This window comes from Dreissena polymorpha, chromosome 9 (genome assembly GCF_020536995.1).
Source record: "Dreissena polymorpha isolate Duluth1 chromosome 9, UMN_Dpol_1.0, whole genome shotgun sequence".
NCBI classification, from domain to species: Eukaryota; Metazoa; Mollusca; class Bivalvia; order Myida; family Dreissenidae; genus Dreissena; species Dreissena polymorpha.
In genome coordinates this window covers 80,211,304-80,232,352 of record NC_068363.1, presented here as the reverse complement: position 1 = coordinate 80,232,352, position 21,049 = coordinate 80,211,304, and the positions used below count along the sequence as shown (strand labels likewise).

At 36.2% G+C, this 21,049-nt stretch overlaps 1 protein-coding gene across 3 annotated transcripts; it reads right to left on the bottom strand.

Annotated features, from left to right (window-relative positions):
* Positions 1-1,590: 1,590 nt before the first annotated feature.
* Positions 1,591-20,848, bottom strand: LOC127845141 (D-aspartate oxidase-like). Of its 3 annotated transcripts, none has more exons than XM_052375863.1 (10): positions 20,716-20,848; positions 12,837-13,064; positions 11,985-12,102; positions 11,015-11,094; positions 7,603-7,668; positions 6,794-6,848; positions 5,630-5,796; positions 3,994-4,114; positions 2,454-2,552; positions 1,591-1,766 (listed from the first exon to the last, which is right to left on the bottom strand). In XM_052375863.1, exons 2-10 carry the CDS (start codon positions 13,028-13,030, stop codon positions 1,623-1,625), a joined length of 1,044 nt encoding a protein of 347 aa, XP_052231823.1. In that variant the 5' UTR covers positions 13,031-13,064; positions 20,716-20,848; the 3' UTR covers positions 1,591-1,622. The 3 variants fall into 3 exon arrangements, with proteins under 3 accessions (XP_052231823.1, XP_052231822.1, XP_052231824.1); XM_052375862.1 differs by having other exon boundaries at positions 20,537-20,836; XM_052375864.1 differs by lacking the exon at positions 20,716-20,848 and adding an exon at positions 20,489-20,529.
* Positions 20,849-21,049: the final 201 nt, after the last annotated feature.

Sequence of the window (21,049 nt, the reverse complement as noted above, 5' to 3'; positions counted from 1 at the left end):
AAATTTGCAACCGCCATCATATTAAATAAATATTGTTGAAATATCGAATACCTTTCACACTGAGAATGTAATTTCATGATAGAAATTCACTTTACAAAACTTATGTTAGACACCATATACAATTCAAAATATACAATAAGATAATTGATGAAAATAAATTAAAAAATAAATCTGCGAGCAGTTGTTTTTACACTCGAAATATGAAGTCATAAAGACAGCGCTGTTTGCCCTTACTTTGTTGTTGATTCATTACTTGTTACCCTATTAGTTCACACGATGTCAATCAGTCTCTTACCTTAACATTTGGTATAGAACACTCGTGCGCTTTTCGGCATAGCTATTTTACCCAGCTTTGCACCTTAAATGACATCTGCATAACGCCAGCAGGCACGAATAAATACATTCGAATATTTTAAAGGCTCATTCGAGAGAAATCCCCTGAAGTTTGGCTGCATCACTGTGTTTGTGTACAGCGTTAAGAATGTAACACTGTTAAATATACGGAATTCCGAACTTCTCTCTGCATGTTGAAACAACACATAGACACAAATTGTGGCCCAGTTACAATTACGCGTTAAAATCCATCTCGCAGAATTTCAGGGTCTGTACTCGGTCACTAAATCGTCAGGGTGAGATATAATTGAATATCGATAAACACAGTTTTGCTTTCAAGATGAGAAAAAAAAACTACCGAATTAGTTTAATGCCACGTCAAGAAAAAAATCGTTTAATTATCTAACCACAAATGTTTGCGTACTCGGTCAGCACGTCTGGAAATCGTTTCTGAACGCCTGAATAGGCTACCCTTATTTGCCAGTTTGCTGTATTTGCTTTTTTGAAATTAATTTGATATCGGAATGAATTGTGCTAAAATATGCCATTTACAACTCCAAATGAGATTTAAAAAGACCTGCGTCATGCGAAAAATGGGTCTTGTGCCATATGCGCCCATCATAGCCCACCCAGCCTGCGATTCTCTCAGTCTGGTCAAGAGATACATAATGAGAACGTAACACATTAAGTGATTTTGTAGCGGACAGCATCGCCTCTGAACAGACTACGCAATTGCACAGACTGGGCTTGAGCTACGCTGGCCGACACGCCATAAGACCCATTTTCGCATGACGCGGATGTGAATGTGTGATTTGAATGTTTCTAAAGAAAACTGCGTGTTATATATTAACAAACGATATATTTCGATGGTGTTGAAATAAACTCATGATAAGCCACATGAGGACACATATGGTGTGAATTCCCTAAGTATAGTTTGTATCTACTAACACTATTGATTTTTTTCTACATACGCTCCGTTAAAAATATTTCATTAAACACGATATTCACATTATTTTTCCATTTTTGAATGAATATAGTTGAAGAACTCAAACATCTGGCAAAAATTATACAACTCTTTCTTGACGCGGATGCGCAGTTATCAAGTTTATCGTAGTTACGAAAACTGGCTTGAAACGCGTGATATTAACCTTAGTTGTTCGCAAGCGAACAACTAAAAAAAATCTAGTATTCAATTTGTCAGCGCATTAAAGGCACTGACTTGGTTTTGATTTCCTATAATATGGGAAACAAAACACAGCTACAACTATGTTTAATTTATGTATATCGCTCTACAATTTTGAGTTGACGCTCGATGTCTGGCGTACTAACGTTGCTGCTGCCACTGACGTCTGGCGTACTAACGCTGCCGCTTCTAGAGACGTTCCCCAACTTAACGCAATGCCGTTTGCTCCGTGACCATAATTATGGACAACCTGCATTAATTAAAGAAACGCTTAATTGTTACCATATTTTATTAGTTACAGAAGATAACTTTTAATAATAAGCTGTCGCTATGGGACGTCGTTTACCTTGAAAACGTATGAAAAGTATAGATTGGAACACATATTTACAAGTATGGACGACATCATCATCATCATCATTATCATCGTCGTCGTCATCATCATCATCATCTTTATCATTATCATCACTATTATCATCATCACCACAACCACCACCACAACCTCACCATCATCATCATCATTATCATCATCACCACCACCACATCATCATCATTATCATCATCACCACCACCACCACACATTCCATCATCATCAATATCATCATCATCATCATCATCATCATCATCATCATCATCAACTAAAATATATTCAAAACCATGATCAGAATCGTCACACTCATAGTGGTCGACAAAAATTGACAACAACATCAATAAAACATCACCATGTTCGTGTTTCATCATTTAAAACCAGCATGTTAAGCATCAACACCATCGCATTCCTCTCATCATTGTCATAACTACCCTAATCGTCGTCACGATTATCAACCCTACCACCATCATCAGTATCTTAGTTTCACAACAACACAACGCTTTAAGCAGCGAACAAATTATCATCTAATAATTGTATTTGTGTATTCGTGTTAAACAAAAGAATCCCGACCTTAAGAGTTTGTTCTCCACAACGGACTGTTTCAGTCTCAAGCCGAAGATACGTCCTGTGTGGTCGTAGCCCCACCCACTTCCGGTCAATATGCGCGTCCTGCAAAGACATTTCCATGTCATTGTTAAACTAGCCAACAGCCAACGGTGAAAAAAGTGCATATACCCGTTTCGATCATGTGTCATACATCGTTGGAGATCCTGCCATAAACAGTAAGATGCTTTGGGTACTCAAAATATGGACCTAAGGATAAACAGACGGACAGGTGGCTGTCATCTTGGCCATAAATATTTTGTTGTACTTTTTTGGCAATGAATCCTGAACAGAAGTGAAAATATCAGGGTTATGTTTTTAAGATTTGTTTTTATAATGCAGCGGGAAGATTCACTGCCAACATAATTGTGAGAAAATTCTTGTTTTAGGGAATGCAAACAGCTTACAATTAAAAAAAACGCAAAAAGACAGTTTATATAAACAAGAGATGTGATTGCCAGAAACACAATGCCCCCTTCTTCGACGCTTTGAAGCCATATATTTGACATTTGACCTTGAAGGATGACCTTGACCTTTCACCACTCAAAATGTGCAGCTCCATGAGATACACATGCATGCTGAAATATCAAGTTGCTATCTTCATTATTGCAAAAGTTATGACCAATGTTAAAGTTTTCGGACGGACGGACTGACGGACAGACAGACGGAAGGACTGTTCAAAAACTATATGCCACCCTTCGGGCGCATAAAAAGCGAGTGGGCGTGTTTTTCCAAATGCATATTTTAAGCGCTTGTTTCATTTTATAGCCTTTTTTAAAAAGTAAACTCTCGAAGCAGATGTCATTTAATATTTAATTTTAAAAAGGTACCTTTCTTGTATTACTTAATTACTTAATTTGTCAACACAAGCGTTCTACTTCGTCAAAATGTTTCCATGTTATTGTATGCACCCAGAATGCAAAAACAACAATTTCCCATACGAAATGATTGGTATAATAATTGGTAGCATAACCAGATTTAAATACTGATTTTTAGTCCCGCTTTATTTTATTAATAAGGTATTAGATTGCTTTCATTTGCCTGACAATTCATGAATAACTTAGGTTAAAGAAAATTACCGAAGTAGATTTAAGTTATTTTTACTTACGAAATTTGGGATGATCGCATTATTAGGGTACATATTATCAATAACGAGCGAGGACAATTTCTTCGAATAATATAGTGTTCGAGACCCCTTGTGAATAGGGAGCAAAAACTAGGGATTCGAGAGCCATGTAAGCATAAATCTTTGACCTGCTGCAGTATTTTTAGCACACACATGACTTAAATGTTTATTTCCACAGCGATTCTCTTTTTAAAAGACAAGTGTCGTTTATCATTTCTTACGTAACTATATATCTGTTTGTTGCATTAATTTACACCATAGCATATCATTTAACTAGAATTTCCTTGCATCATACATTTCACGAGGTGTGTTAATTATAAAAACCGACAGCATGTAACCCTGATTTCGTGACGTCATGTTTGCGATTATGTAACCTCGCACCTTTAAGGCAGGAAACAACCTGGTGCTTCTGTCCAATACGTCTTTAAACCAATAGTCAGCATCCTTAATGACGTCATACTCTCCCACGTGACGTGTACCGCCAATGGCGATGTTGTCTTGTCTACAATACGAAAAAAGCATCTTAAGCACAGTGATTATAATTGTATACATATAGTTAATTGACATCTAGGAAAAGTCAAATTGCTTTCCCGAATTAATATTATTGATTTCATTCTTTTTAAGTAAAACAGATATTTCATGAAAATGTGGAAACCGTCTGTCAATTTATTTTTCATCAGCATCGAGAGCAATATTTTGAAGTATTGACCGAAGCTGCACTATTTAAATTGTGCGCTCTCTACTTCGGACAAAATAAGTTGATTTTCCTAAATGTCACAGAGGGTAACACGCCCTTCGCTCGGACGGCTTAAAGGAACAATTCTTTAAAAAAAAACACGCTCTTCGATCAAGGCATGGACTCAGCTGGTGCAGACTGTTAGAATCACATCTTATGAATGTATTTTTAAATAACTTCACAACGACAATGCGAGAATCTACATCAAAACGTATCCAAAGAATCGAAATTCATAATTCAGATAAAACAGTCAATTGATATCAGTTGCTACTGTTGACGTTCATGTGTTGATCTTGACCTTGAGGTTGCTTGGCTGCCTCGTGCCTTCTGCATTTTGCCTCACTTTGATACACATAATAATACACGTTTCATGAAAATCGTTTCACGGACACAGGATATATAGAACAGACATGAAAATATACGCACAGGCAATTGCTTTTCAAGGGTGACCTTCAGTTGGCGTTACTATATATATAGGATCTGACACAAGTTGACATATCATACCATATTTTATTAAACGAGTTCAGGAATTTTGTTAGTAAGCGAGCATTTGGCGAGCTTACTAACGCATTTCCTGAACGAGTTTTATAAAATATAGTATGATATGACAACGAGTGTCAGATCTTTTTTATCACATGTTTTAAATGATCAAATTAAAAAAATATTTACGCAAACATAATGATAATCCCGAATGTTGTTTACATTTCGTGACGTCATTTGACGTTGCAACGTCATTTCAGCAAAATAACAAAATGCGATTGGTCAACGATAACTAAGCCAATGAAAACGCTTAAAAATGTTGTACTACACATGTGTAAAATAAAAAAAAAATGTAATGGTTATATTACATCGGAAACAGGGTATGGCATGTGATAAAATGCCATCTAAAAATGACCTCAATAAGCCAAATTATCTAAGCCAATCTGGTACAAAATAATTGTTGTTATGAAGCGAACACGAACATGTTACAAATAGACGTACGTACTGACTGCCGGACGGACGAACTTAGTGCAAAAGTCCTCAAAACCATGATGCTGCTGCTGCGTATTAGATAAATGTGCCTCGTTCTGGGAAAACTGGCCTTAATATATATGCGTAAGGTGTCGTCCCAGACTAATCAGGAAGGACACTTTCGGCGTTAACCGGATTCCGCCTCAAGAAAATACTTTCTTTAAACTGAAAATACCATAACAGCGGACAGGGTCGTCCTTGATTAGCATGGGACGGCACTTATTGAGCACAGTCTTCCCAGAATGAGGCACAAATAAAAAACATATTTACCCCGGGTAGATATAGCTGTCACCTCCGTCCCACACATAAAAGTGTTTCATCCAAGGGGCGAGAACTCGCACGAGATGTCCCCGAACTGGGAACACATCCGGGTCATTGCAAAGTGGAGCGGCCCCTAGACCACAACAGTTCACCAAGACACTACATCGGCCTGCAAACTGTTAAAAAAAGTTCTATCACTTGTCACAGAAAATGAGAGTCATTTTAACTAACAAAATTATGCGTCGAGCAACCAATCGAACTTTTTTATAACATTTTCTAGTGATTAAGCCAGTTTTTACGTAGGAGATACCTTTGGTATCTGTGCGTCCAGTTTCAAAATGCAAAAAGCGATTTGTAGAGATTCAAGAGGTTGTCTTCTATTTTCTTTGCTGCTTGGCTGGTTAAGCGAAAAGGGCGGCTATATTAGCACAGGCATCCCTCAAACCTTAGATCTCTTTAGAACCTCAAAACGGCTGTCCGGTTTGTACAGTGGATAGTACACGATCTTCTCGCCAATGCTACACAGGTTCATTTTCCCCTCCCGGCGCATGTGGGTTTGGTTAGTGGTCTCAAAACCGGACAGGGTACTCCGGATTTCCCCGCGCCACAAAATCAAACAAAAATGGGGTGTCTCTAAGCAAGCCTCCCACATAAGCTGGTATGTAATCTATTATTGAAAAAATCTATTTTTGAAAATAATAAAAAGATGTCGTCAAAGCATTCGTTTGTTTTCCATTGTTGAACGTTTCGAATTTGGCACGGACGCTTTATTTGCATATTGTCATGAATTAACAAGAGCTTCGTTTGTGAAACGCAATACCCCCTACTGGACTGTGTAGTCACACAGCAGCTATATCCCAATTGAAAACATCATAACTTTGCCTAAAATCAATGGACCGGAACAAAACTAACACTTCATCTGTAGGTCACGTAGGTGGACTCACAATTCACATACCAAACAATAAGCTCTATATCTTAAAGCGTTAAACATTTGCGGAATATACCAGTGCATGAAATCTCGATTATTTCACTCTGGCTGAGTGGCAAGTTTTCGGGGACAAATTTTGTTATGCCCCGAAAACTTGCCGCTCAACCAGAGTGAAATGATTATATTTCATTCACTGGTATTCTCCGCAAATATATATCATAGCATGAAATAGTATCATGTCTTACCGATCGAATGTCGTTTACTGTTCTACTCTCTAGCGTCCCGCCTTGCGATAAAAACCTGCGATAAAATGATAAATTGCAACATGTTATCCTTTTGATAATTATAATTTCAGGGATAGTGAACTATCATGAACAAAATTAACCCAATAAGCTCAAACGTCACATGCATAATAATACTTTTTCCCCCATAAAACAATGAGCGACTCGTTGACATATTTTTTTCGGCGTATCACGTTTGAGCTTTTCACCTCAAACGACATTTGCATAAAGCTAGCAAACCCAAATGAATAAACTGCATTCATTCCATTGGCATCTTTGAGCATTATCCCCCGGAGCATTGGCAACATCACCGCGTTTTGTAGTATAGGATGTAGTATAGGATGTTACACTAATCAGTGTAGGGAAATGCGGACTACTCTCTGCATTTCAAGTTCTTTAAACCCTCTTTGGAATATGAAGACTATTTAGACTTGCGTCTTATACATGCGCGCTAATGTTTTGTAAGATTATAGTCTCTGCACATCCGTAGAGATTCCAAACTGGCATATACCATATAACATTACCGCTTCGATAGAAAGTACGTGTTCTTGCAATCGATTGTGTTGAACTGAACATGTATTTATATTTTGTATGTATTTTGTACGTTTTGTAATATGTTGTTATACCAATTCATGAAAATAATGTGCATATGTAAGTATGAAGACTATGTACTGATGTATTCGTCTGAATTAAGGATACATGTATGTCTGTCTGTCTGTCTTTAAATAACATACTTATAAAATTTGCGCTAAAACAAAAGTAACCATTGTTACCGTTTTGTCAACCACGGTAAATAGCGACGACTTTCTATCATCAGCGTTGTATACGTCCAACCCGCCCTGCAAAGACAAAATCGATAAAATGTTTAAACGAGACACGAGACCGTTAAATTAAGCCATCGCATTTGGTTTACGTCTAATGCACCAGCACCGATGCTTGCAACTTAACATTTTGCAATAAAAATTAGGGCATGCAACGTGTTTACTAATTGTAACTTACTTAGAAGGTATCATGGAAAATGTATTTTCCCCAACTCGCAGCAATAAGGCCCATGTAGGGTAACGTTACGACTGCCTTCATAAGTAAAATCCTTCCCTATCTGGACGGATTGTTAGTTTTGTTTAGCTTTGTCTTATTTAATCATGATCAGTGTTAAAAATAACAGTAATTCGACATTACAAATAACCGCGCAAAGGGTCATACCAAACAGGTGCAAAAGCTGTGAACAAGTAAAATGAATCTTACAATTGTTTCGTTTGCTACTAAATGTTGATCATACATGAAGACAAAGAGCTCCCCGTTGAATTAATTGACTTACTTGCAGCGCACATAACTCTGCAAAATAATGACTTTTTTGATGTTTAGTATAAAAACATATCTTTGAAGTTTCATGTTGATACACAGAAAACTGGAAAACGAGTTTCCGAAACAAACACAATGATGTACGTATCGAAAATATTCCTTATTTCAAGGGCACACAAATCAGCAAAGAATATGGCGACGTACACGAAAACAACGTTAAGCGCGTCTTCATGGTATACACAATTTACAAAAGTTTTATGTTCAGAGGACGAAACTGATCAGTTCGCGACACAAAGTACCCATGTGCAATGCGGAATTATCTAAAATATGCTTCAGTTCAATGGGATATAACTCTGCAAAGAATATCGCGACACGTACAACCATGACTTAGAACACCACTTCATAGTATAAAGAACAAACGGTATTTATACAGTTTCATGTTGATAGTTTTAAATTTGAGAGACTAGTATGTAAATAGCATCATGGTATAATCTTAATACAATAAGCCCCGCAAATACTTTTAAAACAAGAGCACCGCCTTGCGGGTGCAGACCGCTCATCTATTTTCTTTTTAAAGGTGAAGGGACTCTCATTTTCAATCACAAAGGAGGGAGGGGTGGAGTGAAGAGGGGTGCATTGTGTGGGGGTGTGGACATTTATTACATTATCTTCCAAAAATGCGAAAAAAAGGAAAAAAAAATCGGGGGGGGGGGGTGGGGGTAGGGGGGGGGGGAATTCTTGGGTGCGATGGTTGGACGGTAATTTCAAACATAAAATAATAAAAATAAATATTTGTGTTTTTTAAACCGTTTCCAAAAAAAATGGGGGGTGAGGTGGGGGGGGGGGGTATAGTGTGAGGGTGTGGTGGTAATTTGTGAGATGATCTTAAAAAAAAAAAAAAAAAAAAAAAATTAGGGGGGGGGGATTCGGGTGGGGGAGGGGGGGGGGGGTGGGGGGATTCTTGGGTGCGATGGTTGGACGGTATTTCAAACATAAAATAATAAAAAAAATAGTTTTGTTTTTAACCGTTTAAAAAAAAAATTTGGGGAGGGGGTGGGGTGGGGGGGGTATAGTGTGAGGGTGTGGTGGTCATTTGTGAGATGATCTTAAAAAAAAAATAGGGGGGGATTCGGGGGGGGGGGGAAGGGGGGGGGTCACGGGCGATGGTTTGGGTGGAGTCTATTGTGGTATGTCAGGTAAGAGTAGTTTTGTCAAAGTATCAATCAAATCTTATCATAAATAAAGAAGTTATGGCAATTTTCACAAAATTTAATAATTTGACCTTGAGAGTCAAGGTCATTCAAAGGTCAAGGTAAAATTCAACTTGCCAGGTACAGTAACCTCATGATAGCATGAAAGTATTTGAAGTTTGAAAGCAATAGCCTTGATACTTATGAAGTAAAGTGGATTGAAACACAAAATTTAACCATATAATCAAAGTTACTAAGTAAAAAAGGGCCATAATTCCGTAAAAATGACATCCAGAGTTATGCAACTTGTCCTTTTACTGTACCCTTATGATAGTTTGCGAGTGTTCCAAGTATGAAAGCAATATCTATGATACTTTAGGAATAAAGTGGACCTAAACACAAAACATAACCAAATTTTCAATTTTCTAAGTATAAAAAGGGCACATAATTCTGTCAAAATGCCAGTCAGAGTTACATTACTTTGCCTGCACAGTCCCCTTATGATAGTTAGTAAGTGTTGCAAGTATGAAAGCAATAGCTTTGATACTTAAGGAATAAAATGGACCTAAACACAAAACTTAACCAAAATTTTCAATTTTCTAAGTATAAAAAGGGCACATAATTCTGTCAAAATGCACGCCAGAGTTATCTAACTTTGCCTGCTCAGTCCCCTCATGATAGTAAGTGAGTGTACCAAGTTTGAATGCAATAGCATTGATACTTTCTGAAAAAAGTGGACCTAAACGCAAAACTTAACCAAAATTTTTAATTTTCTAAGTATAAAAAGGGCACATAATTCAGTCAAAATGCACGCCAAAGTTATCTAACTTTGCCTGCGCAGTCCCCTCATGATAGTAAGTAAGTGTACCAAGTTTGAATGCAATAGCATTGATACTTTCTGAGAAAAGTGGACCTAATCGCAAAACTTAACCGGACGCCGACGCCGACGCAGACGCCGACGCCAAGGTGATGACAATAGCTCATAATTTAAAAAAAATAATAGATGAGCTAATAACAAGTACACTCAAATTAAATGTACAGTTATAAACTTATGTTTGATTAAGCGTTGTTTAACGGTCATCGCTTTGGAGTTCTCAGCGCTTTGATATCAAAGATCTAACGACAAACTGAATTAACAATGATCATTTTCTCACAACAAATATACACCATGATAACTATGGACCTATAAATAAAAGACATCGGAAATATTTCAATTAAATCAATAACTTGATAACAATACTTATGAACAAAGTGTATCTTCAATACAACAAGAGCACTGCATAACGGGTGCCACGCTCGGCTACGGGTGCTGTTTTGAATAAATGAATAAATGAATATTTTTTAAAGGTCACAGTGACCTTGACCTTTGACCTAGTGACCCAAACATGGGTGTGGCGTGTAGAACTACATATGAAGTTTCAAAATTGTAGGTGGAAGTAATTGGAATTTTGAGCCAATGTTCGAAACCTTAACAGAATGTTAAGGTTTTAGCAGAACGCGGAGGCGGACGTCGGACGACACGACGAGCTGGCTATGACAATACCTCGGGTTATTTCCGAGCTAATAAAGTACACTGTTAAACAAGATGGGCTCCGGATGAGTAAGACTTAAACAACGATGGCGTTGGCCCAAATTGTGTAAAACAAATAAACTTTGAAACCGCTTGTTTCAGTAAATAGAGAAATATACGAACTTGTGGTTGCCAGGAAGGCTCTTTAATTCTTGGTCCGTCAATGTCCGAAAATTGTAGATTATGTCGTGATGAAACGGGAGCTACGATAAAAAATATAATAATTGAGCCTCGCTCTGGAAAAACGGAGCTTAATGAATTTGCATAAAGTATCGTGCCAGATAAGCCCGTTCAGTCCGCACAGGCTTATCAGGGAAAAAACTTTCCGAATAAACTGGATTTTCGTTTAAAAGAGACTTCCTTCAAATGAAAACATTCCATAAAATCGGTAAACTTGTGTTGTCCCTGCTCAGCCTGTGCGTACACATGCATTAAGTCCAGCTTTTCCAGAACGGGACTCATACACAATAACAACACCAGCAACAGAAACAACGATAACATTTGGACTATGATGGATGCGCTCACCTCAGCCCTGGCACAGATTATAACCATGATACCGATGTGAGCGTATTTTTCTGCACGGGGCTGTTGTAATACTCGTACAAGTCCTTAGCCTGTGGCTAATAGTACCTACCACGAACACATACAATAGCCTGTACCAAATCCCGTACATGGTTTGTCTGAACGCTCTTATTATCCAGTATTGGCATAATTATGATAAACTGTATTGTAATACAGTTTGTGAATTCATTGACGAGTGAAGTTTCCAAACATAGGTCTTTAATGGTATTTGTTTATACTGACATACCAGAAAGCTAGGTTTACGTTATTCATGAATAATGTTCCAACAATGACTGATTTCCAACTTTAATTATATATAACATGGCATAAATCATTAAAATATATACATGTATGCACAAGTCTACCTTGTAAAAGTTAATTTAGGGAGTATGATCAAAATGTAGCGAATGCGATCAACAGCGAAACAACGACGTTTCGGATTGACATGTGTCATTTATAGGGTCAGTCGGGATACATCTTACGCCGAAAGTTTAAAACATCATATCATAGAATGTACAAAACTAAAATAAACCTTTTCACTTGGTTGTTCAAGAAATTGGTACCCGGTTACTCTGCTAACGCCGGTTTGCGCCGGGTCCAACTCGGTGTTCAAAAGGTGGAACCAGGCAAAAGAATCTGTACACCACTTCCTGTATAAATAAATGTATTCAGTGATATTGGTAGAGTCACGTAGGATTTTGAGACACATTTAAAGTGTATCGATTTGTTTTATTAAATATTGATTTATTACCACTTCCTTGATTTAACTAGTGTTTTTGCTGGTTTCGGTTTAAATTTACTCTAGTGTCGTATTTTATTTGAGGTTTAATATTATGACAGGTTATTTTCAAATATTAAAACATTAATTGTCTTGATTGACAGATAAAAACATACCATATTTGAGACTTAAGCACTATTTCTTTTTAATTATTGTTTTTTATTTTTATTTAATTCGATATCTCTGTGTTCGAACTTTTGGCGAGAATCACATACATGATTACGTTCTTTCATATTTAAGTAACACAAAAATGACGACTCTTTTAATTAATGATTCTTATATTAAACACTTTTCCTTTGATTAATAAATTCAAGGTATGCACATTTCAATAAGCTTTTACAATTTTAAAGGCTACAATGATAAGAAAACACATTGTGAAAGTGGGTAGTTTGGGGCAAAAAATCATTGCATACGCAGACTTTTTCCTGTTTAGAGATTGGCCGTAGCCCGTTGTTCGCCAATTTGAGCAGTTCGCGACTAAAAATTTCACAATTATAAACAGTTTGTGTCTTAATTTTTTTCAGAACTTTGAACAGTTCGTGCTTCATGTTTTTACCAAAGGGGGCCAAGGTTACTCCACAAAGATGGGAACAAATTACTAAATACCTGAACTGTTCAAGCGATTTTACAGGCGTCTTTTCCGTCGTCGGCCGGAAAATGCCGGCGGCGCCATGACTGGTCGTCTCCGTCGTGAATTTATCTGCGATGATGGTTACTTGGCGGCCCGGAAGTGCATTCTGTATACAGACGGCGGTCGAGAGGCCGACGGCGCCCGCCCCTAGGACTACGATATCGTACATAACCTGAAGCGATCCTGTAAGCGGGCACTATTACCTGAAATGTAAGCGCTTGACAATTACAAAAAAAAACGCATAACATAGCAACAACCTAGTGATCACGTTTTTTCCGTAAAGGGATAAAATATGTGTCTTGTTCTGAGAAAACTGGGCTAAAGTCATGTGCGTAAAGTGTCGTCCCAGATTAGCCTGTGAAGTCCGCACAGGCTAATCAGGGACGACAATATCCGCTTTAATGGTATTTTTAGTTTCAAGGAAGTCCCTCCTTACCAAAAATCAAGTTTAGGCGAAAGTGTCGTCCCTGATTAGCCTGTGCGGACTGCACAGGCTAATCTTGGACGACACTTTACGCACATGCATTATGACCAGCTTTCACAGAACAAGACACAAATACGTACAAGAAATTCAGTTAATACAATATATAAGTGCATTACATAACTAATCACCGCATGTTGTTTTTTCACTGTTAATCTCTTAATTTACCGTTTGATGAGCCACAGTTAGAAATCATCATTAAATGCAGCCTAGGTCGAGGAATGTCCAAAACCCCCAAAACAACGGCTTCTTTTTAGGGCATTTAAATTAGTGTGTACGAATAAACACATACGACATTCGTCATCATTTACGAATTAATAAACTTGTTTCTATTATCTTCTTGTTCTGTGTCGATTTTATGCTCGGCTAAATCTTCGTGAATTTATTCATATTAATCACGATAGCAAGTTGTTGTAAATTGGCCGATACTCAACGTTCAAGCGAGTATTTGCATGACAATTATTATGTTAACATATCGTTATCTCGATATTATGACTTAACCTTCTGTTGCAAACAGGAAAATGTATCCGTACTTAAAAAATCATCTACGACTGTATAAGTCATCGTTTTTCAGATAACGTATTCGTAATTACTTATTATTACGTATTCTAATTATTTTGAAAAAATCTCCGTTGACACCAGCTTTGTATCTTATGTTTACAGTATTTATAACTTTACTATTTTCTATTTACTATTTTCCTTGTACAACGTAGTCCACAAGTGAATGTGATTGAGTTATTTTTGCTACTTGTATAGCGTCCACAAGTCTCACAGTACACTCGAATGACAACACGCTACTACTATAAAAATACATTAAACATAAATTAAAATAATATATAAAAATCAGTCAACTAGATCCAAACCAGCATTATTAAAAAGTATTAAACGCTGAGTGAAACCCATGGCAGTCGATAGGACCTAAACCACATGCACTCGGCATTGATTGCTACCCCCCTCCCTCTGCTACCCCCTCACAAAACCCTCTAAATTGTCCATGCATTATACAAAATATAAAAACAAAAAAAGTTAGTCGATTTTTTTACTTATATATATACATATCAGGCTTTTTCCGCCCAATGCCACGGGTCCGAAATTCGGCCCCATTCCCAATGTAAATCTGGTTGTTTTTTTTCCCAATTGAAAAAAAAATTCCCAAATAAAAAAAAAATAATTTTTTTTTTTTTTTTTTTTTTTTTTTAACCTTAAAATATTTAAGTTGACCTGATCCGGTGTAGATAATAGAAAGTATTGCATAATTAAATTATCTGTTGCCTTGAATTTGTTTTAAAAACTGTAAAATATGTAAATGATTATTTAAGACTTTCCTTATTTTCCTCAAAATCCAGCGCTTCGCGCGATTTTTTTCACCTCATAAAAGGCCAAGCCTTTTCACCAAATTAAGATTAAAAAACCTGCACTTATCACACATGTTCATGTGTATTTTGTAAAATTTTAATAATAAGTTATCCAAATAATCGTTTTTTACCAGTTAACGGCTTCTTTGAAATATAAGAAACACTATTTATATGCAATAATTTTTCCCAATTGAGCCAATTTTGCGATTAATTTTTTTCCCAAAATGGGGGTTTTCACGACGCGAAATTCCCAAAATTCCAGTGTGGCGTTTTCCCAAAATGGAGCGGAAAAAGCCTGCATATATATGTTAGATATATATATTATGTAAAACAATTATTTCGTCTTACTTTTTTGTATTGATATTTTTTTTATAACAAATGGACAATTTTGAAGGTTTTTGGAGGGGGTGGGGGTAACAGCTGGAGGGGGGATAGCAGATAATGCCGAATGCCTGTGACCTAAACGAAACATACGCTGATCAAATGCATTACCAATGTCCACATTGCGTCAGGTTCCTGACAGTGCGATGTTTATCTTTATCGCTTACTCTTATCAATATACATTACCGACTGAGACTAGTTTAACGTGTTTTATATTGGCAGACTGATATTTATTTTCAACGTTAGCAAACGATTTCGTTCATACATCCTCGTTTTTAGCTCTACTGGCCGAAGGCCTTAAGAGCTTATGTCATGGCGTGGTTTTCGTCGTCTGTCCGTGCGTGCGTTATACTTTTTCTTGTTTTCGCGATAAAGTCCTCAGTTTTCATCCAATTCTTTTCAAACTTGTTCAGTGTCTTTATATTAATGAGGACTCGAACCCTATTGAAAATGGGTTACATCAGAGTAAAAAGTCCAGAATTATCTCCCCTTGAATTTGAGAAAATTGTGAAATAAGGCTTGTTTACGCAATAAAGTCATCAGTTTTCATCCAATTATTTCCCAACTTGCACAGTGTCTTTATCTGAATGATGAGTCAAACCCTATTGAAAATGAGCAATATCGGAGTTATAAGTCCAGAAGTATCTCCCCTTGAATTTGAGAAAAAAATGAAAATTCAGATTTTTATGTGATAAAGTCCATAATTTTCATCCAATTCTTGGCAAACTTGCACAGTTTCTTTGTATCAATGAGGACTCAAATCCATTTTATGCCCCCCCCCCCCTTCGTAGAAGAGGGGGTATATTGTTTTGTACATGTCGGTCCGTCCATACGTCCACCAGATGGTTTCCGGATGATAACTCAAGATCGCTAAGGCCTAGGATCATGAAACTTCATAGGTACATTGATCATGACTGGCAGATAAAACCTATGGACTTTCAGGTCACTAGGTCAAGGTCACAGTGACTCGAAATAATAAAATGGTTTCCGGATGATAACTCAAGAATGCTTACGCCTAGGATCATGAAACTTCATAAGTATATTGATCATGACTGGCAAATGACCCCTGTTGATTTTCAGGTCACTAGGTCAAATGTCAAGGCCACAGTGACTCGAAACAGTAAAATGGTTTCCTGATGATAACTCAAGAATAATAAGGCCTAGGATCATGAAACGTCATAGGTACATTGATCATGACTGGCAGATGACCCCTATTGATTTTTTAGGTCACTAGGTCAAGGTCACAGTGACAAAAAACTTATTCACACAATGGCTGCCACTACAACTGACAGCCCATATGGGGGGCATGCATGTTTTACAAACAGCCCTTGTTTAAAAAGAGCAATATCGAAGCAATACGTCCAGAATTAATCCCCTTGAATATGAAAACAAATTGAAATCCCGCATTGTTTACGCAATTAATTCCACAGTTTTCATCCAATTATTTTCAAATTTGCACAGTATCTCTATATCAATGGGGACTCAGGCTTTTTCCGCCCTATGCCACGGGTCCGAAATTCGGCCCCATTCCCAATGCAAATCTGGTTGTTTTTTTCCCAATTGAAAAAAAAAATCCCAATTCCAAAAAAAAAAAAAAAAAAAAATTTTTTTTTTAACTTAAAATATATAAGTTAACCTGATCCGGTGTAGAAAATAAAAAGTGTTGCATAATTAAATTATCTGTTGCCTTGAATTTGTTTTAAAAACTGTAAAATATGTTAATGATTATTTAAGACTTTCCTTATTTTCCTCAAAATCCGGCGCTTCGCACGATTTTTTTCACCTCAAAAAAAGCCAGGCCTTTTCCCCAAATTCAGATTTAAAAACCTGCACTTATCTCACATGTTCATATACTCCTATAAATATGAGGTCGATTTACATCGACCTCATATCGTTTAACGTTATTTTGCAATAGCATCGTTCCGACATGAATTCATGTCGGAAGCTTTAACGGCATCAGATTCATATAACAGCACAAAATAATCATGCAATAAACTATTAAACATTAAATATAAACATTATTTTACTAATTGCATTAGAAAAATGTTTATACAAACTTACAAGTAATGATAGTCCAGACCTTAAAACACTACCACTGTTCAAATTCCATATTGTTGCCATATAGCACTGTGTAAATTGAAAGTTGCATAATGTTACCTCATTGGTCGGTTATAAATACATTGTTTCTCTATATATAGTATTCGATTTAGACGAAAATAATAATTTACGTGGAATGTCATATTAGTTTTCCATTAAAACTTTGATCTTGCCGTGTGTGTTTATGGACGTTATTAATTATGTTATACTTATTTTTGTATTTAATTAAGAATTAGAACGTGTAGCCCTTTTTGTTAACTGTTTTAGCAAACGATTCGCGGCTTAATAAGACACGGAAAATAGTTAAAGCGACACTTTCATTTAAAGGTTTAATGTGAACAATATTAAATGAAACCTTTTTTGGTATTAATATATTTTATTGACAGGTTAAATTCGATACTTGAAAAGGTGTTTAGTCTTTAAAGAGATGTCGCTGATATTGTTAATTTCAATAACTGTTAATATGCTTAATGTTGTATAAGAAATTGAATAGTTTCACTGAGTTGTATTCCCGCCTAAAATCCGATATCGTAAAACGCGCAACGGTTAAGAATAAGGTCTGAATAAGTTTAAGTATTCAGATCCGAATATCAGCAGCTGTGCCAGCTGGGAAGCCCCGTTTTGGCTTTAACAACCGCAAGCGAAACAACATACTTTTTAAGTCTTGCACTTAGACTCCATGATCACAAGTATAGGTCCCTGCTGTGGCGTATGACACCATAGTGTTATTTAGTATTGGTCGGCACAGTATCTGATCATAACGAGATAATTGGTTTGTGCTGAACACAGAGGCAATAAAACCACAGATCTATCAATAAACAAGATTATTGAGATATCTTTTATTGAACACCGCGATAAAAATGCTCAAACCACGGACTCTAGATTACCGGTACACGGATAAGAAACATGGCAACATTCTCAGAATCATCACTGCTATAAGTGTAATCACCTAACAATTCGTCTAAAAATACTTTATATATTTGAGTTGCAGACGATGTACTGTTGTATAAGTCTGAATAAACTATCTGTCTGCCTGTCTAAATCTAAGCCGTCATCGTCCCAGTGAAAAAAATCTGATTTTGAATAGTTGGACATGATGCCCTGATGTCAAAATACGAAATGACCCGCGTAACACCGACCGTGATTTTCAAGAATCTTTAATAAATTGATAATTTAAGGTAAATAACATTTCATATAATTATACATAATTCCGTCGTTGATAATTAACAGCAAACGATGAATGTTTTTGACACCCATTTTATTTCAAGTATGCATGCAAAGCCGAATCAAATCGTGAGGGTCCGCTATATACGCTGTTTCATCATAAAAAACACCCTTTCTGTGTTATAAACAAGAGCTGAAATCGTTAATTTATTAAGATTTATTTATAATAAGCTTTATTGATATGTTTCGTGAACAAAATATTACAATATATTCCATAAACATATAATAATCATGGCAAAGGAAATTCAATGGCCGGTTTCTAAACAAAAGCATAATCGCCAAGACCGTAGCATCAGTTCAGTGCGTTAGGAACGCGCGCTACTTTCTTCCGCATTCATTCCTTAATTACTTTCGTTTTTAAACAATGTTTTTCTATCGTATACAGAATTCTATTCTCCTAAGCAAGATGTACTTTTTAAAACTGAACTCCAAATATCAACGCTACAAATTGGTATTAAGTACGAAAATGTCAACCGTAAATCTAGATTCTAAAACTCCAAAACGGTATGATATTTGCAAAAGTTAAAGTTATAACTCGCCGGGCTGTCGAAATCAGAAGAACGCTACAAATTGGTATTAAGTACGAACATGTCAACCGTAAATCTAGATTCTAAAATCCAAAACGGTATGATATTTGCAACTTATTATTTAAGTTAAATTAATAAATCGCCGGGCTGTCGAAATCAGAAGAAAAACTTAATATATATTCATATATCTGTTTACTACGTAACGTAAGCTTTCTAATGATATATAATTTGTCAAAATCGGCCGAGAAATGAAACTATAATTCAACAAAAGACGTGAGTGGGTACATCAAAATGTATAACCTCGGCGCTTCGCTGTACGCTAATTGTACAAGATCGATAGCCACAACACGATAAAACGCGCGTTGGTAAAACATAAAATGTGTATTTCTTGTTTTTATCTCGCTATAAATCCATTAATAACAACTGGAATATACTAAACGTATATTTTTTGAAAGAGGAATTAATAAGCAACAAGATAACGTATAAACCAATAAAATCGGATGAATAGTTTTTGCATAAGATTGAATTTACTACAGTAAGGGTCAAATACTCGATTCATCTCCTATCAATATGCACTCCGTGATACAACTGGTAGTTTTAACACACACATATAGGTTTCATTTAATTAAAGAGTACAGAAAGCTAAAAAGTGATGTGGTTTGTTGTACAACAACAATTGGTTATGTGTAACCTATTCAAAAATAATTTCGTTCAAAATAATTCAATGTAATTCTATAAACGACAAACACACTTCGTGTGTTGTGTATGTTTATTTTTAAAAATGTACATAAGTGGTTTAAAAGCACAATTTTTACACATTTAAGAGGTAATCGCTTACATTTATGTCTAATTAATGATAATTTTATGCATTAGCAAAGATTTAACGAGAAAACCTGAAGTTTAAGTTACACTCAATTTGCTATAGGAAAACGACGGTAGCCGTTTAGACGTAAGCGGGGTAGCTTACGTCTTATTATTTGGACTAATGTTCATAATACGTTGTAAAATTTTAATTATAAGTTATCAAAGTAGTCGTTATTTACCAGTTAACGGCTTCTTTGAAATATAAGAAACACTATTTACATGCGATAATTTTTCCCAATTGAGCCAATTTTGCGACTAATTTTTTTCCCAAAATGGGTGTTTTCACGACGCGAAATTCCCAAAATTCCAGTGTGGCGTATTCCCAAAATGGAGCGGAAAAAGCCTGGGACTTGAACCCTATTTAATATGAGCAGTATCGGAAAAATAAGTACAAACTAATCTCCCCTTGAATTTGAGAAAATTCTCCTTGTTTGCGCGATTAAGTACACAGTTTCTATCTTATTCTCTCCAAACTTGCACAGTGTTTATAGCAGTAGAGCGATTCAAGCCCTCATGGGCCTGTTGTTCTTCCTTTCACTTATAAACAATTTTGAATGATATTAAGCGAAAATAAACGAAGGCTAGTTTGAACCGTTCATAGAATGCAATTAATAATTCATTGATTTCTGTTTACAACATTTTTTCAACAAACAGGTAAATAACATGTAGAGAAATGATTAAAAACTACAAAACTATACTTAGTGTCAGAATTCCAATGTCAGCTCGTTATCAATACATGTACATACCTTATGGCAAAAAACAAACACGTTTCACCAGCTGTTAACTGGCACAAACTGGATCCAATAACCACTTGACATTGTGTTCTTCATTATGCCCACTCGCTTTGTTTACACAATTTATTTCAAGATCCCGAATGATTGTGAAGTCATATAAAATATTGTTTCTATTAAACAGTTATACTCACAATCGGTTCGGCGAATGAAATAAATCACTTAACATTGAAGTTGACGACAAAGCATCACGTATACATCCGTTTTTCCCTATCGATCGTTACACATTTTCAGTTTAGTGCCAAGGTATTTAGTATAAGGGGAGACCACACCGAGTAATAGATTGCCAAACACCTAGCAGCGGTTACCTACCCTACCGGTTAAAGAATATCGACATAAGTGGCACGTAAAAAATCTACCAAATTTGGATGGAATTGTAGTTTGTAAGATTTCTTATTCCAAGAATATCACTCTTAGTGTCGAAACAATGAAAATCGCATAAATTATGTTATTATGAATTATTTTGAA

Excerpts from the sequence above, each read along its gene's own strand:
- LOC127845141 (XM_052375863.1), bottom strand. The coding sequence starts at position 13,030 with ATGTACGATATCGTAGTCCTAGGGGCGGGCGCCGTCGGCCTCTCGACC. Across the intron at positions 5,797-6,793 it reads CAGTAAACGACATTCGATCG|TTTGCAGGCCGATGTAGTGT; the intron begins GTAAGACATGAT and ends TTTTTTTAACAG. Across the intron at positions 4,115-5,629 it reads GACAGCTATATCTACCCGGG|ACAAGACAACATCGCCATTG; the intron begins GTAAATATGTTT and ends TTCGTATTGTAG.